This window comes from Notothenia rossii (assembly GCF_949606895.1).
Source record: "Notothenia rossii genome assembly, chromosome: 4".
NCBI lineage: Eukaryota > Metazoa > Chordata > Actinopteri > Perciformes > Nototheniidae > Notothenia > Notothenia rossii.
In genome coordinates, this window is record NC_136902.1 from 94,811,593 (window position 1) to 94,829,773 (window position 18,181).

The 18,181-nt window shown below is 47.0% G+C and overlaps 2 protein-coding genes across 3 annotated transcripts in view; both read left to right on the top strand.

The window, feature by feature from the left end:
- Nucleotides 1-346: 346 nt before the first annotated feature.
- LOC307035010 (general transcription factor II-I repeat domain-containing protein 2-like) lies at nt 347-1,543 on the top strand (the record flags this gene model as incomplete). The annotated part of the gene is made up of 1 exon (XM_079673935.1): nt 347-1,543. The coding sequence occupies one exon, from the start codon at nt 347-349 to the stop codon at nt 1,541-1,543; it is 1,197 nt and encodes a 398-aa protein (XP_079530061.1).
- A 1,939-nt stretch (nt 1,544-3,482) lies between these two features.
- The window catches only part of LOC307037546 (protein NLRC3-like), a 27,793-nt gene continuing 13,094 nt past the window's right edge, over nt 3,483-18,181 (top strand). The window contains exons 1-8 of one of the 2 annotated variants that reach the window (XM_079678535.1): nt 3,483-3,554; nt 4,064-4,316; nt 4,468-4,569; nt 7,677-7,814; nt 12,497-12,575; nt 13,073-13,301; nt 13,583-15,377; nt 15,469-15,642. In XM_079678535.1, coding sequence (XP_079534661.1) covers nt 4,078-4,316; nt 4,468-4,569; nt 7,677-7,814; nt 12,497-12,575; nt 13,073-13,301; nt 13,583-15,377; nt 15,469-15,642 — 2,756 coding nt within the window. In that variant the 5' untranslated portion in view covers nt 3,483-3,554; nt 4,064-4,077. The remainder of the gene's footprint in view (nt 3,555-4,063; nt 4,317-4,467; nt 4,570-7,676; nt 7,815-12,496; nt 12,576-13,072; nt 13,302-13,582; nt 15,378-15,468; nt 15,643-18,181) is intronic. The other variant, XM_079678536.1, reaches the window with a different exon arrangement.

The following is an 18,181-nucleotide window of genomic DNA, read 5'->3' on the forward strand; positions in this document are numbered from 1 at the left end:
ACGCCAAACTCAGCTGAACCATTCATCTGTTCGTGCCAGCCTCCGTGTTGCTCAACTGATAGCAAGCTGCGGTAAACCTTTCACTGAGGGAGAGTTTGTCAAGAAATGTCTGAATATTGTCGTGGAGGAGGTGTGTCCCGAGAAGAAAGATGTTTTTAATGCCGTGAGTCTGTCTTCGAGTACAATCACCAGACGCGTTGAAGAAATTGGGGGTAATGTATATGCCCAGCTGCAGCAGAAGACAAAAGAAATTGACTTTTTTTCATTAGCACTTGATGAGAGCACGGACGTGCAAGACACAGCGCAGCTTCTTATTTTTATTCGTGGAGTTAGCGCACATTTTGACATGTGCGAGGAGCTGGCAGCCCTCCAAAGTCTGAAAGGCACTACGACGGGGGAGGATATTTTCGGCAAAGTATGTCAAACCATCGAAGAGTTGGATCTGGACTGGGCAAAGCTTGCCAGCATCACGACTGACGGGGCTCCGAGTATGGTGGGCGCGACTCGGGGTCTGATAGGACGCATGAACCGGGAGATGGAAGAGCGGGGTCTCACCGCCCCGCTACAAGTGCACTGCCTAATTCACCAGCAAGCACTGTGCTGCAAAGTGTTGAAGTGGGATTCTGTCATGAAGGTGGTGGTATCATGCATAAACTTCATCAGAGCAAATGGACTTAAACACAGGCAGTTCCAACAATTCCTGTCTGACCTGGAGTCTGTGCACGGAGATGTATTATACTACACAGAGATCCGATGGCTGAGCCGCGGCAGAGTTTTGAGGCGTTTTTACGAGCTGCTACCTGAAATTAACGCATTTCTTCATTCAAAAGGCAAAACGGTCCCAGAGCTGATCGACCCAGAATGGAAATGGCACCTCGCATTTTTTACAGACGTGACAGAACTGCTGAACGGCCTTAACTTGCAGCTACAAGGCCAGGGGAAACTCATTTGCGACATGTATTCCCACATAAAAGCATTTGAGGTGAAACAAGCGCTGCTTTTGGAGCAAGTGAAAAAGCACAACTTCACCCATCTCCCTGCTACCCAAAAGCTTTCTGCAGAGAAACCAGCGGTCCCGTTCCCAGCTGAAAAGTGTGTGGAAGCACTAGAAATGCTGAAGGCGGAGTTCGGTGTGCGATTCCGTGAACTACATGTTCATGCAAAAGAAATCCGTCTTTTCCAGAACCCCTTTGTTGCCGACATCGATGAAGCCCAGCCTTCTTATCAGTTTGAGCTGGCCGAGTTACAGAGCTGTGATGTTCTGAAAGACTCATTCAAGCCCACCAGTCTCATTGACTTCTATGCCGCCCTCCCTCAAGACACGTACCCTAACATAAAAAAACACGCAATGAAGATGTCCACAGTTTTTGGCAGCACGTATATCTGCGAGCAAACCTTTTCACGCATGAAACACCTGAAAACTCAGAGGAGATCAAGATTGACAGATGAACATCTGCATCAGTGTTTGAGACTGACTGTGACTAGAATGGAACCTGACATTGAACTTCTCACCAGCCAGATGCAGGCCCACAGTTCACACTGATGAACATACAGTACATAGGTAAGCTCACTATAAAAAATCCATCTCCACAACCATACTTGTATTGAAATGTATTGTGCTGTGTAGGTGCTGTATCACTTAGTTTGGTTTCTCAGCCTGCTTGCTTTGTGTTTTTCAGGGGGAAGTTGATGAGAGAGAGCAAACACTGGTGTCTACTAGGCTATAATACTGGAACTTACACAACTGGACTATAAGGAAAGAACACAAGAACTTTGAGAGACTGCTCATATGAGTCATTTAAGAGATTTTGCTGTGACAACTGAAGCTGAACTTTTACCAAGATTGTGCACAGCACAATAGAAGCATTGTTTCTGTGAAGAACCCAGAGAGGGTTATTTGGGTATTCATAATACTGTTATTACATATTTCCTGACTTTTTTTCTGTGAAGAACCCAGAGAGGGTTATTTGGGTATTCATAATACTGTTATTACATATTTCCTGACTTTTTTTCTGTGAAGAACCCAGGGAGGGTTATTTGGGTATTCATAATACTGTTATTACATATTTCCTGACTCTTTTTCTGTGAAGAACCCAGAGAGGGTTATTTGGGTATTATTGATTTCATAATACTGTTATTACATATTTCCTGACTTTTTTTCTGTGAAGAACCCAGAGAGGGTTATTTGATTTTTATTGATTTCATAAATAGTGTTATTATATATTTCCTGAGTTAAATTTTTCTGTGAAGAACACAGAGGGGGTTATTTGATCTCAGAAAGGGTTATTCATATTTGCTTATGTGTGGCTTTTTGGAAAACAATAAATTCTTACATTTAGGCACCACTGCGATCGTCACACTTTTTCTGTTACAAACTGACCCGGCCCCCCATCAGAGAAGGGAAAAGTTATGTGGCCCTCACTGGAAAAAGTTTGGGGACCCCTGTTGTAAACAGTTCTTATGTTTATCCTTTTTCTAGTGTTTACATCCTGATTGATGAGTCAGCAGTAAAGCAGGTCATGTGACATGTGTATTTATTAATGGTTCATGGTTCATGTGTATTTATGAATGGTTCATGTGTATTTATGAATGGTTCATGTGTATTTATGAATGGTTCATGTGTATTTATTAATGGTTCATGTGTATTTATGAATGGTTCATGTGTATTTATTAATGGTTCATGTGTATTTATTAATGGTTCATGTGTATTTATGAATGGTTCATGTGTATTTATTAATGGTTCATGTGTATTTATGAATGGTTCATGTGTATTTATTAATGGTTCATGTGTATTTATTAATGGTTCATGTGTATTTATTAATGGTTAATGTGTATTTATGAATGGTTCATGTGTATTTATTAATGGTTCAAGTGTATTTATTAATGGTTCAAGTGTATTTATGAATGGTTCAAGTGTATTTATGAATGGTTCATGTGTATTTATTAATGGTTCATGTGTATTTATTAATGGTTAATGTGTATTTATGAATGGTTCATGTGTATTTATTAATGGTTCATGTGTATTTATTAATGGTTCATGTGTATTTATTAATGGTTAATGTGTATTTATGAATGGTTCATGTGTATTTATTAATGGTTCAAGTGTATTTATTAATGGTTCAAGTGTATTTATGAATGGTTCATGTGTATTTATTAATGGTTCAAGTGTATAGCATGTTTAATGGCAGTGTTATGAAAATGGCAAACTAGTGAAAATGTCAGATTTCTGTGTCTTACTGAGAGAACCGTGTGTAGTGTTTTGTAAAAAATGCCAAGTTGAATTGCAAATTGTGTGCAGATCTGAAAATGTGTTTAGAGTTTTGGAGATTTGATAGAAGTAGTGGTAGTAATAGGAGTTGCACTGTAGTCTCCTTTAATATGCACTGACAGTAGATGTGATACCATGTGCTGCCACAGGATGGAGCTGATGTACAGCTAATGATTCACATCAACTTCTCTCCCTACCAGTTCTCTGTGGGGACTTCCGGTGTCAGAAGTTACTTTCACTTTGTTCTCGTTGTGAAGCAGAAGTTTTCCTCCTCGTTAATCTCTTGGTAAGTGACCGTTTTCAGAGTGAAATGACTCACAGCTGATCTCTGCTCTCACCTCAGACTCATCTCTCATGTGCTTATTGCTAACAGTTATATGTATTATTGATAATAACAGCTGCAGCTGCTCTAACAGCATGCTAACAACATGCTAACAACATGCTAACAGTTTAGGATATTCTTAATGAGACAGCTAGCCACAAACAGCTGCTCTAACATGCTAACATGCTAAATATATTATTAATGAGACAGTTATGCTAACAACATGCTAACAGTTATATATATTATTAATGAGACAGTTATGCTAACAACATGCTAACAGTTATATATATTATTAATGAGACAGTTATGCTAACAACATGCTAACAGTTATATATATTATTAATGAGACAACACATTTTGAGTCGAATAAAAAAATTCAAATAAATGTAATATTTTTTTAAATAGATAAAACAATCCTATATATAATCCTATATACATTTCTTTAGAATCAATAAAATAATCGTTTTAAACAGATATTAGTATTAGGATGCAGCACCAGAGACCTGGACCTGGACCTGAAGATGGACCTGGAGATGGACCTGGAGATGGACCTGAAGATGGACCTGGAGATGGACCTGGAGATGGACCTGGACCTGGAGATGGACCTGGAGATGGACCTGGAGATGGACCTGGAGATGGACCTGGATCCAGCTGTGTGTCCATGAAGAGTGGCTGGTCTATGGATCACCCTCTTACCTTTAAATCTGGACGTCCTGCAGAGGGAAGGTGAGAATGTAAAGTGTGTCACGTGATCAGCTTCTTTCTGATGTGTCCCACTGCGGGAAGTTTGCAGCGTTAGCCTGTTTGAAATGTGAGCTTGATCATAAATTCAATAAAAATAAGAGCACAAAGATGAATTCTTCTTTATTTGTCTCAGGATCCAGCAGCAGAGACCTGGACCCAGCTGTGAGTCCATGAAGAGTGACTTTTCTATGGAGTCTCCTCCTTACTTTAAAGCTGAACAAAGTGCTGATGGAAGGTAAGAATTTCAAACTGGACTCTGTTACTCTCTGACTCTCTTTGGAGAAGAGTAAATCCTGCTCCAGCCTCCAACGTGCCTCTCTTGAGTTGGTTTCTAATGACTTCTATTTGTATTATGAATCAGATAATGAGCAAAGACAGATTATTTTACCAAATGATGACATTAATCATGGATTGTTTTAGAAGATCCCTCCTTCTGTTTGACGGCAGGCTCTCTCTAGGTCCTCCTCAGACGAGCCCTCCATCGTCGCTTCCAGTCATCCCGGTTCTCCATACATCTGGCCAGTTCATTGGTACTTTGAGCTCCTGCGTCATTCTTGAGTACGTCCACGTATGTTGGTGTGGGACGTCCTAGTGACCGATGCCCGTGTGTTGGTTCCCACAGCACCAATTTGCCGGCTGGCAGCTCTTGATGCCTTTGGCAATGTCATGCTAGTTTCTGTCTCCTGGCTGCAATTTGCTCGCTCATCCTTTGGTATTCCCTCGTACAGGATCTTGTTGGTTACATGTACACTCTTGCTGATGTTAAGTACTGCTCGCAACATTCTGGTGTAGCATCCGTTTAGAGACTTTTGCAGGGTTGGCTTCAGGGTCCAGCATTCACTGCCATAGAGGAGAACAGACTCTACCGTTGCATAGAAGAAGCTGAGTTTGATTCGACGGGGGAGGTTGGAGTTCCATACACTGGTCATGCCGTTCAGGGCCCTCCATGCAAGTGCCTTCCTCACCTTAAGATCTGGCTCGGTTGAGTTGACCCATGAGCCCAGGTAATTGAAGTCCTTGACTTCTTTAAGCACAGTGCCTTCTGTTGTTGTCAGAGGTGGATGTTCCGGTAAGATGTTATAGGTGATAATCTCAGTTTTCTTGGCGTTTAGCCTCAGGCCAACCTTGGCACGATCTGACTCCACTCTGTTCAGGAGTTCCTGTGCTTGCTCCACGCTGTCGGAGAGCAGGCTGATGTCGTCCGCATAGTCCAAGTCTGTCAGGACTACTGTGGGGTGTCGTCTCGACCTCCTTGGTGTTAGAGTGAAGCCAAGATCCTGCTCTCATCCACTGATGGCCTTCCTGAGTGCATAATCCAGGACCATGATGAAGAGGAAGGGGGCTAGGGTGTCCCCTTGCATTACCCCAGCCAGGATGTCAAACTCCTCGCCGTTCCCATCTGGGGTCACCACCCTGGCCCTTGTTCCTGCGTACATGGTCTCTATTGCCCGGACTAGGTTGGCAGGGACACCGTAGGCCTCAAGGATCTTCACCATTGTGCTTCTGTGGATCGAGACAAATGCCTTTTTGAAGTCGATAAAGCACAGTACAGCGGTCAGGTTATCCTTTTTCACCTCCTCGATCATTCTCCTTAGTGCCAAGATCTGGGCTGCGGTGGTTCTTCCCTCTCGAAAGCCATTCTGGTTCTCCCTCAGGTGAGGGTCGATGACGTGCCGTATCCTGTTCAGTATCATCCGGTTGTATATCTTTGCGGTGATACATGTCAGGCTGATGCCTCTGTAGTTGTCTGGCTTTGAGAGGTCTCCAGCTTTATGCACCGGGATGATGTTGGAGGGAGACCATATATCAGGCTGCATGTTGTGCAGTAGAGCAAGGTTGCAAAAGTCTAGGATGAGGTCATCGAGATCACAGTACTTTAGGACCTCCGGGGGTATGCCATCCGGCCCAGCACTTTTGCCCTCTCTCACTGTGGACTTCGCCCTGGCAAGCTCGCTGGCTGTGAAGGGACCATCGTCGATGGGCAGGTTCTGGAGGAATGCTGGTATACTTTCCTCAGCTCCATCCGCTATTGTGCCCAGCAGGCTTTGGAAGTGGTTGAACCAGGTCGTCACCCTCTCCTCGAGGCTGTGTCCCATAACCTGTCCCTCCTTAGTCCTCTTCCGCCCAGTCATCTCATTGATGACCCTCCGGGCCTCCACATATTGCCTTTCACCTTGCGCTGCCTGCACTCTTTGCACACTCTCCATCAGTTCCTCCCCTTTGATGGTGTCGTAGGTACTGAAGAGAAAGTGTTTGGCTTCGTTCAGTACCCCACGTCTCTCCAAGGTTGGTTCACGCTCAAAGTTGAGGCGTGCTTCCTCCACCCTACCCCGACCCCGTGCCGCTACGACCTCCGGATGTCTGGACCGTAGGGAGGTTCTGGCTCTGTCCAGCACGGGCACACATAGCCTGGTCGCCTCCTCGTTTGCAACAACGAATCTCCTGTATTCACTGCTGGGCTCCGCTCCCTTATCCAGCTGCCGAAAGCGCTTCCTAACCTCCTCCGTATACCTGGTTTGAAGGCCGGGTCGGTTATGAATGCCTTCCAGTCATGCCGGATCTTGGGGCTTGGCTTGGGGACCCTGAGGCTCAGTCGCACCCTCATGGAGACCACGCGGTGATCAGAGCCCACAGAGCTGAACGTGCTGTACGGTTCAGCATTCAGGATGGAGTTCCTCCACTTTTGCCTCACAAGAATGTAGTCCAACTGACGTAGCATACATGTGGCTCGATCTTGGAAGGTCCATCTCTTGCCTCTTCTTTTCCGGAACATGGTGTTCACTGCCAGTAGCTCATGTTCCATGAGAAGGGCCATGAGGTATGTGCCATTGCGGTTGGTAGAGTCGTGGTATGGGTAGGGTGCGTCCTCTGGTCCAAGCCTTGCGTTGAAGTCACCCAGGATTGCCAGGAAGTTGTGCGCTGTGACATCTCGGACTGCTGTTGCAAGGTCCTCATAGAACTTCTCCACCTCCTCAGATGGTGCCACGTTGGTGGGTGAGTACACGACTATGACTGTTGTTACTGGGTTGCCTGAGAACTAGTGCTGTGGACCGGTACGCCGAACCGGTACTGGACTTGTAAAAAGTTTTGGTTCAAGTCCGGTTAAAACCGTAACTTACTCCATCTTTTCAGAGATGTTTCTTTGAGCCTTGTGTTGTTGTTGTTGTTGTTGTTGTGTGGTTGTTTTTTCTCTGCTAGAAGTCAGATGTCCTCTAGTGGGACGCTAAAGAAGAACTGGACATCTGAAACTGATGTGAAGCTAAAGAAAGAGCAAACTGATCCATGAACTGGAACCAGAGAGAATCTGCTATAACTGACTTTGTTCACTTTGACTTGTTTCAGGAAGCAGCGGAAGAGACCTGGACCTGAAGATGGACCTGGACCCAGACCAGAACCTGGACCTGGACCTGGATCTGGATCTGGATCCAGACCAGAACCTGGACCTGGACCTGGATCTGGACCCAGCCGCAAAAGGCGAAGGTTTGTGACCCGGCTGACCTGATGGAAAGAGTCGAGTAGAGCTCGGCCCACTGGCTGTGAAACATTTCTTATTTAGATCCAAACCGTGAAATATGATTCCTGATACCTTTGAGGCAGAAATAGGAAATGCAGTAAAATAATATTATTTTTAAAATCAAGTATATAATTTCTAAACCAATAAATAATTCAACATCAATAAAAAAAAAGATTCAAATATAATGAATTAATGAAATCATGAATAATCTTTGGGAGGATATCAAGAGTGAGGAAAGGGTCCAGGTGAAGTCACAAGTCATGTGACGCCAGGAGTGATGAGCGATGTGATTTAAAGTGATGTGAGTCCAGAACTCTTATTATTATTTTCTATATCATACTGAACGGATCAAACGCAGCAGGGACATTTCTGTTGAGGATTGAGAACCCAGAGCCATAAGTTGTAGAAAAGCGCTAGGCCTATAGGCTATAAATATTATTATTATTATTATTATTATTATTCTTATAATTAGGCCTATGTGTTGGACATGTGTGGTTGGACTCTGTCTCACAGGCAGGTTGCAGCATGTGTGTTGCAGGACATGTGTTGGACACAGACTGTGTGGTTAGACTCTGTCTCACAGGCAGGTTGCAGTGTAACACCAGAGGAGACTGCACCACTTAGAACTAACTAAACAATGCAGAGATTATTTTTAAATAATTGTATTCAATAACCGTAAGACATTAAACAGTATGAAGTGATTTGTAAATAGGAATACAGATTTGACTTAATGTTTCATAAATATATTTTTCTCCCAGTTTGTCATGGGACTTATTTTTACCCTCTCAAAGAAACGGAATCGAGAACCGAAAATAACTGGAATCGAAAAGCAGAACCGGAATCGTTAAAATCCAAACGATACCCAACCCTATGTGTGATGCAGTAAAATCTTACCGCTCACTTACGTTAGCGGTGTCGTAAAAACCGTGGGAAAATGTAAAATACGATGGCAAAGAAGAAGATTCCAGTCGCCCCAATTTGTGTCCATTCTGGACAAGTGAAAAATATATTCGGACAAGTAAATTGCCAAACTCACTTGTCCATGGACAAGTACTCTCTAAAACCTTTTTCTCACACTGTTAACGCGTCATTTATGAGAAAACATTTCATAACATGAACACAACATATTCCAGCTGGTTTTAAATAACATATCCGTATTTATTTATTTCTCCCAGTTATGTGTTTGTGTGCACTGAGGAGTCTCAAACAGGCGTTTGTTAAATCATTTTAAGATTGGCTTTAATCAATGTTTGAAAATGAATTCTTCATATCTGATAAATGAGAGGTAACATTTTATTTATATTATTATTTCCACATATTTCTCTCCATTCTTCCTTCTGCCAACGGGGTCACAGTTTCTCGTCTCTCCCGTGTTTGTGCTTAGTGCGTACGCATGGGTTAGAGTTTGCGTGGAGGACCGCACGTTTTCCCGTCAAGTTAGTATTTTATAAATCGCAAACAGTGCGTAGAAACTGGCGTATGCCATTTTTGGAGTGTATATTCCTTTATACATGAGGCCCCAGATCTAGACATTGGTGAGAGAGTGACGGGCGGAGACGGGCAGTGTGTTTGAGGTGGAAAAAGGCGGTCCTGGTGATGTGATTGATGTGGTGGTTGAATTTGAGCTGACTGTCGAAGATGACTCTGAGGTTGCGGATGTGAGGGGGGGGAGATAGAGTGTGGCTGTCAATGGTGAAGTTGAAATTCTGGATGTCTTTGATCCGGGATGGGGGGCCGATGATGATGATGTCTGATTTGGCACTGTTCAGTTGGAGATAGTTTGTTTGCATCCATGCTTTTCTTTCTGAGAGACAGTTGGTGAGAGTGGAGTGTGTTGTGGGGGTGATGGTTTTTGTTGAGATATAAAGTTGGATGTCATCGGCGTAGCAGTGAAATTGAAGGTTGTGGCGACAAATTATTTTGCCAAGGGGGAGCATGTAGAGGATGAAGAGGAGGGGGGCCAAGCACTGAACCCTGGGGGACGCCTTGGGCAAGAGGAGCAGTGGAGGAGGTGCAGCTGTTGATGTTGATAAACTGATGTCTGTCGGTGAGGTAGGATTTCAGCCAGGAGAGTGCAGTGTCAGTGATGTTGAGTGATGATTCGAGGAGGGACAGCAGGATGGTGTGGTTGATGGTGTCGAATGCTGCGGTGAGGTCGAGGAGGATGAGGATGTTCAGGTTGCCGGAGTCAGAGGAGAGGAGGAGGTCGTTTGTGATTTTCAGAAGAGCTGTTTCTGTGTTTTGATCGGAAACCGGATTAAAATGGCTCAAAGAGGTCAAAGAGGTCAAAGAGGTCAAAGAGGTCGTTGGAGCTGAGGTGGGATTTTAGTTGTGAGGCAATGACACGTTCAAGTATGTTTGACAGAAAGGGGAGATTTGAGATGGGCCGGAAGTTGGACATGATGTCAGGTGTGAGTCCAGGTCTTTTGAGAATGGGTGTGACAGCAGCCAGTTTGAGAGAGGGGGGAACTGATCCAGATCTGAGGGAGGAGGTAATGATGGTGGTGATGAGCTGGGACATGGCAGGGAGCCTCTCTTTAACACATTTGGAGGGCATTGGGTCAAGTGTGCAGGTGGAGTTAATTCCAGTCATGAAGTGGGACAGTTGCATGGGGGTCACAGGGGAGAAGTGGGACAGGGGCTGTGAGGTGAAGGGGGGGGAGCCAGGAGGGGAGGTGGGGGGTGCTGGTGAGGGTGTCAGATTTCTGTAAATGTTGCTGATTTTGGTTTGGAAAAACGAGAGGAAGGAGTTGCACTGTTCGGTGGTGAAGGACGAGGTGGCGTTGTCACAGGGTTTGAGAAGTTTGCTGATGGTGGAGAAGAGACGCTTGGGGTTGCTGGAGCCAGACTGAATGAGTTGTGAGTAGTAATTAGACCGGGCTGCTTTGAGTGCTGGAGATAGTCTTTGTAGATTTGAAGATGGACTGTTAGTGTGGTTTTCAAACAACGCCAGCACCCTCGGCGATCTGGGAAAAACGAATAGAGCCCCTATCTTGTGAGTTGGGCTCTATTTTGTCCTTCTTACAGTTACTGGTGAACAGAGGGCTTGCGCATTCCACAGTGAAAGTGTATGCAGCAGCCATCTCGTCCTGTCATGAGGGTTTTGGTGGCAGGTCAGCCTTTAGTCATCCACTGATGTTGTGGTTTTTACAGGGGGTCAGGAGGCACCCGGTAGTGCACGTCTCCGCCCCGCAGTGGGACCTGCCGCTGGTGCTCGAGGCTCTGGCCTCAGGACCATTGGAGCCTCTGGAGCTCTCCTCTCTGAAAGCACTGTCGTGGAAGACAGCGTTGCTACTTGCCTTAACGCCAAGAGAGTGTCCGAGTTAACCGCTCTGACGGTGCACCCAAGTTGCTTGTTGATCCGGGGTGACCAGAGTGGGGCGACACTCAGACCGAACCCCTCCTTTGTGCCCAAGAGCCTAAGGAGTGCGTTCAGGTCGAGGGCTATTCAGTTAGGGGGCTTTAATCCCCCTCCCATGGTGGGGCCAGGGAAGCTAAACTGCACCACCTCTGCCCGGTGCGTGCGCTAGCATGTTATGTGGAGTGCACGGCTACCCTTAGACGCACTGAACAGCTGTTTGTGTAATTCGGGGGCGGGGTGATCGGGAAAGCTCTTTCCAAGAAACGCCTGGCAGGATGGCTCTGCGAGTGCATTGCACATGCCTACGGACAGGCAGGGAGAGCCTGCCCCACGGGGGTCCGTGCACACTCTACACAGGCTGTGACTGTGTCAATAGCCTTATTCAACGGCGTGAGTGTAGAGGACATATGCACGGCGGCGTCTTGGTTAACGCCAGGCCCAGGCTTGGTTTTTATCTCTGGGACATGTCTGGTGCTTTCTCATTGTCTTTGCTTGCTGGGGCAACACAGGACTGGTGAGGACGTAATGGGCCCATACGGGGCTGAAGGGCTCTCCTCGCCTGCCTAGGGGCAGGAGGGATGCCCTCCACACCCTCCACACTATAGTCCACAGTGAGTGTGGGGGACATGGGGCACTTGCGCTCTCCCCGTGCTCCTTAGGGACTCGGGAGAGGTGGTGCACAGTGAGTCCATACGGGGCTGGGGACTCTCTCCGTCTGCCTAAGGGTGGGTGGGGAGCTCTCAGCACTGTTTTCCGAGCACACTTTTTGCAAGGTAAGCGCGTCGGAGTGTGCTCTGTCAGCCGCGGCCCAGACTTCTCCACGGTCACAACCGAGGTAAAGGAGGGTGCGGTGCAGCGGCTGCTGCCGGTCAGGGGCAGTGGGGTGGAACGGTGTTGTTGGACGACAGCGCTTGTATACATCGGGGCTCTGCCCACTGTACCTATAGAGTCCAGTGGAGGGCGGAGCCTGTGAGAGATATAACAAGGGGTTACGTATGGTAATCCTTGTTATATAAACACAGACGGAGCCCTCTACTCTGGGGCCCTGTTAGTCCTATGCCGCTCGCTGAAGAGAGGTGTAGGATGACAGTCAGGAGGTGAGGCCTCCTTTTATACGGTGAGATGCGCGCGCATTCAGGTAGGCCCGCCCCGGGGCCGGCTACGTTTATAGAAGTCTCAGTGGATGAATGCTTGCATGATATGATCAAGGGGTAGTACCCATAGAGTCCAGAGGGCTGTGCTTATATAACAAGGGTTTCAATACGTAACCCCTCTTTTTCTCCACAGAGTTCTGCAGGAGTTCTCAGAGGTTCCCAGTGATCAGTCCGCCCCGAAGCATCACACAGACCTGGACTCCATATTTATGGTGTGTACAAATATACATTTACTATGAACTACAGATGATCTACCATTCAGGTCCTGACTGTGTCCACGCTGCTCTGTTTAGACCAGCAGGCCTTCAGACGGACAGATGACCACATGCTGTCTTCTTTAAATGAACTGTTGCTGCGTCGGGGGGCCTGTGTTAATCTGACTATTAATCAGACCTACTGATTGACCTATCAGAAGCTTTTGAGTCGATGAAAGTTTAGGATCAGGTCCACCTCTGAAAGGTCTCACCTCTACTAACTTCTGGAGAACCAGATTCAATGAACTGCTGATTGAAGGCAGACGACTAAATCTGTTCAAGAGATCCCAGAGGGTTCTGTAGTGAGGGCTGGCCCTACCTGAGTGTGAGTGGGGTCAAGATTCGCGTCTGGTGTTATTTCTCCAATAATGTCCGCCTTGCTGCACATTATCCCAAACATAATAACTTTAGTTTTAACGATATTCATCTGATCAATGTTCATAAATCTGTTCCAGCTGCTGGAGGAGAACATCGTGACTTTTGTGAGGAACGAGCTGAAGAAGATCCAGAAGGCTCTGGGTTCAGATTACCCAGAATGCTTAGAGAGTCAGAGGGAGGAAGAGGAGACCCTGGACGCTGAGGATGAAGAGCAGAGTAGGAGCAGCAGAGAGGCATTTCAGAACATCACTCTGCACTTCCTGAGGAGCATGAAGCAGGAGGAGCTGGCTGAGCGTCTGCAGAGCAGTAAGAGGGTTTAACACATTTCACATGATGGAGAGGAGATGGAGGAACATGGAGAAGTTTACATTTACAATCTCTGCTGTTCATATGCTGCACACGTCTGCATCAGTGTGTCCTCTGAGGAGCTGATTCAAACAATCTCTGCTGTTCATATGCTGCACACGTCTGCATCAGTGTGTCCTCTGAGGAGCTGATTCAAACTATAGAGCCACACTTAAATGTTCAGAGTCTCAGTGTGTCTGCAGGACCCACTCACTGATTCCACTTGTTGTTTGTTCATTCAGGAACTCCTGCTGCAGGGTGCCAGCGTAAACTCAAATCCTCCCTGAAGGAGAGGTTCCAGTGTGTGTTTGAGGGCATCGCTAAAGCAGGAAACCAAACCCTCCTGAAACAAATCTACACAGAGCTCTACATCACAGAGGGGGGGTCTGCAGAGGTCAACAAGGAACATGAGGTCAGACAGATTGAAACAGCATCCAGGAAACCACACAGACCAGAAACAACCATCAGACAAGAAGACCTCTTTAAAGCCTCACCTGGAAGAGATGCACCAATCAGAGCAGTGATGACAAAGGGCGTGGCTGGCATTGGGAAAACAGTCTTAACACAGAAGTTCACTCTGGACTGGGCTGAAGGCAAAGCCAACCAGGACATCCAGTTCATATTTCCATTCACCTTCAGAGAGCTGAATGTGGTGAGAGAGAACAAGTACAGCTTGGTGGAACTTGTTCATCACTTCTTCTCTGAAACCAGAGACGCAGGAATCTGCAGGTTTGATCAGTTCCCGGTTGTGTTCATCTTTGACGGTCTGGATGAGTGTCGACTTCCTCTGGACTTCCACAACACTGAGATCCTGACTGATGTCACAGAGTCCACCTCAGTGGATGTGCTGCTGACAAACCTCATCAGGGGGAAGCTGCTTCCCTCTGCTCGCCTCTGGATAACCACACGACCTGCAGCAGCCAATCAGATCCCTCCTGAGTGTGTGGACATGGTGACAGAGGTCCGAGGGTTCACTGACCCACAGAAGGACGAGTACTTCAGGAAGAGATTCAGAGATCAGGAGCAGGCCGGCACCATCATCTCCCACATCAAGACCTCACGAAGCCTCCACATCATGTGCCACATCCCAGTCTTCTGCTGGATCTCTGCTTCAGTTCTGGAGGAGGTGTTGAAAACCAGAGAGGGGGGAGAGCTGCCCAAGACCCTGACTGAGATGTACATCCACTTCCTGGTGGTTCAGTCCAAAGTCAAGAACGTCAAGTATGATGGAGGAGCTGAGACAGATCCACACTGGAGTCCAGAGAGCAGGAAGATGATGGAGGCTCTGGGGAAACTGGCTTTTGAGCAGCTGCAGAAAGGCAACCTGATCTTCTATGAGTCCGACCTGACAGAGTGTGGCATCGATATCAGAGCAGCCTCAGTGTACTCAGGAGTGTTCACACAGGTCTTTAGAGAGGAGAGAGGACTGTACCAGGACCAGGTGTTCTGCTTCGTCCATCTGAGCGTTCAGGAGTTTCTGGCTTCTCTTCATGTCCATCTGACCTTCATCACCTCTGGAGTCAACCTGCTGGCAGAAGAACCAACAACCTCCCAGCAGTATAAGGTCAAACTTACACTAACACATCTCTACCAGAGTGCTGTGGACCAGGCCTTACAGAGTCCAAACGGACACCTGGACTTGTTCCTCCGCTTCCTCCTGGGTCTTTCACTGCAGACCAATCAGAAACTCCTACGAGGCCTGCTGACACAGACAGGAAGTGACTCAAAGACCAACCAGAAAACAGTCCAGTACATCAAGAAGAACATTGAAGAGGATCTGTCTCCAGAGAGAAGCATCAACCTGTTCCACTGTCTGAATGAACTGAATGATGGTTCTCTAGTGGAGCAGATCCAACAGTCCCTGAGTTCAGGAAGTCTCTCCTCAGATAATCTGTCTCCTGCTCAGTGGTCAGCTCTGGGCTTCATCTTACTGTCATCAGGAGAAGATCTGGACGTGTTTGACCTGAAGAAATACTGTGCTTCAGAGGAGGCTCTTCTGAGGCTGCTGCCAGTGGTCAAAGCCTCCAACAAAGCTCTGTAGGTGAACACATAACTACCCAGGTTAAATGTAGTTTTATTTATTCAACAGTTGTAATTGATTTCTACTGTGTTACTGATTCCTCTCCAGACTGAGTGGCTGTAACCTCTCAGAGAGAAGCTGTGCAGCTCTGTCCTCAGTCCTCAGCTCCCAGTCCTCTAGTCTGAGAGAGCTGGACCTGAGTAACAACGACCTGCAGGATTCAGGAGTGAAGCTGCTGTCTGCTGGACTGGAGAGTCCACACTGTGAACTGGAGACTCTCAGGTTAGTGACAAGCTGTTAAACAATATTGGCCCTCTGAACCCCTAATTACTTCATATATTGGATGGACCTTTAATCTAATTAATTTAGTGTTTGTTCATTGTCAGAGAGAAGCTGTGAAGCTCTGTCCTCAGTCCTCAGCTCCTGGTCCTCTAGTCTGAGCTGGACCTGAGGAACAAGTCAAATGTTGAGGTTTTCTTATCATCCAGCGTTAAACGTGGCAGCAACGTTATACTGAAGTAGTTTGCTAATATAGTAACTTTAATTATATTAGTCTATATCTAAACTTGTTTGTGGTCCAAAGAGAATAATACATACGTTGGGGTTGTAATTGTCCATTCAATCCCATTGGTTAAAATGGTGACTGTAAATAGCATTTTTAGCTATAAGGCTATTGAAATGTTACTGCAGACCTGCAGATCTGATGATACCACCACAGAGTTCCATCCACCCATCCATCTTCTCCCGCTTATCCGTGCTCGGGTCTCGGAGGTATCAGTTCCAGCAGAGAGCCCCAAACGTTCCTTTCCCTGGCCACATCAATCAGCTCTGACTGGGGGATCCCAAGGCGCTCCCAGGCCAGAGAAGAGATATAATCCCTCCACCTGGTCCTAGGTCTACCCCTTGGTCTCTTCCCAGCTGGACGTGCCTGGAACACCTCCCTAGGGAGGCGCCCAGGTGGCATCCTTGCTAGGTGCCCGAACCACCTCAACTGGCTCCTTTCGACGCAAAGGAGGAGCGGTTCAACCCTGAGTCCCTAAGGGAAACGCCCGCCGAGGACCCGGACACAGCTCTCGCTTTGCGAGTACAAAGATTGGATGGCCCTGAGTAGAGACCCCCTCACCCCAAACTCCCGCAGCACCCCCCACAGTAACTCCCTGGGAACCCGGTCATACGCCTTCTCCAAGTCTACAAAACACATGTGGACTGGATAAGCGTACTCCCAGGCCCCCTCCAGGATCCTTGCGAGAGTAAAAAGCTGATCCGTCGTTCCACGACCAGGACGGAATCCGCATTGTTCCTCCTCAATCTGAGGTTCGACAATCGGCCTGACCCTCCTTTCGAGTACCTTAGAGTAAACTTTCCCGGGGAGGCTGAGTAGTGTGATGCCTCTGTAAATGGCACACACCCTCTGACCCCCCTTTTTAAAAAGGGGAACCACCCCCCCGGTCTGCCACTCCTTCGGTACTGTTTCCGACTTCCACGCAACGTTGATGAGACGTGTCAACCATGACAGTCCCTCAGCACCCAGAGCCTTCAGCATTTCTGGGCGGATCTCATCCAGCCCCGGGGCTTTGCCACTGTGGAGCATACTTGTCAACCCTCCCGATTTTCGCGGGAGACTCCCGATTTCATTGCCCACTCCCGGTTTCCTCCCGGGGTCATATTTCTCCCGCATTTCTCCCGATTTCTGACAAAATCAGATTTACTCAGGACTGTTTCCACTCAGACTTTAATACAGCCACACCATTGTTTGGTTTCCATGGTAACACGTCTCTTTAGTAGCGCGCGCAACTGAAAGTCTGAGAGGGTGAGGCAGATATTCACAGAAAACAGAACAAGAATCGACAACTACTCTACTCTCTGCTCACTCCTTTCCTGCCCACACATATGCTCCATCAAGGATGGTGCTACAGGCCGCAAGGCAGTGCACTTAGAACTACAATAAGCATGTTAATGTTAATCTAACAGCTCCGGCGATCCACTAGCACCTTTTTGAAGATGAGATTGGTGTCGATCCCCCGTCATACTCCAGCTCTGCCTCTAACAAAGAGGGCAGAGTTGTCGGGTTCAGGAGTTCCTCAAAGTGTTCCTTCCAACGCCCTAACACTCCATCAGTTGAGGTCAACAACGTTCCATCCTTGCTGTACACAGCTTGGATGGTTCCCTGCTTCCCCCTCCTGAGGTGTCGGACAGTTTTCCAGAACAACTTTGGTGCCGCCCGAAAATCCTTTTCCATGTCTTCTCCAAACTTCTCCCACACCCGCTGCTTTGCCTCGGCCACGGCTGATGCTGCTGCCCTTCGGGCCTGTCGAGACCTTGCAACTGCCTCGGGAGTCCCCCGGGATAACATATCCCTGAACCAGGGTTTCCGCTAGGATTTTTTCTTGCCAGTCAAATATCCGGACATAATTTATTTTACCGGACAAATTTGAAACTTACCGCTCATGTTTCAATAATAAGAATAAGAATTGTGCAGCAGAGTTTCCGTTAGCAGGTAATCACCGGATAGGACCGGATATGCTGCTTAACTCAGTTAATGGCTCATTTTATATTGCTTCAGTTTATAATCGTAACAGATCGAAACATTCAGATTCATTTTTCACTAAATGATTCCACAAACAACAAACAACATAATTATTACATTCAAACAAACTACTTGTAGACGAAGTACATTATTCAAGAGTTTACATTAACTTTGGATAATAACACGGGAGAAACGGATCCTCTCTTTTCCTCTCTCCCCCTCTCTCTCCCTCCCTCTCTCTCTCTCATCCTCCCTCTCCCTCCCTCTCTCTCTCTTCCTCCCTCTCTCTCTCTC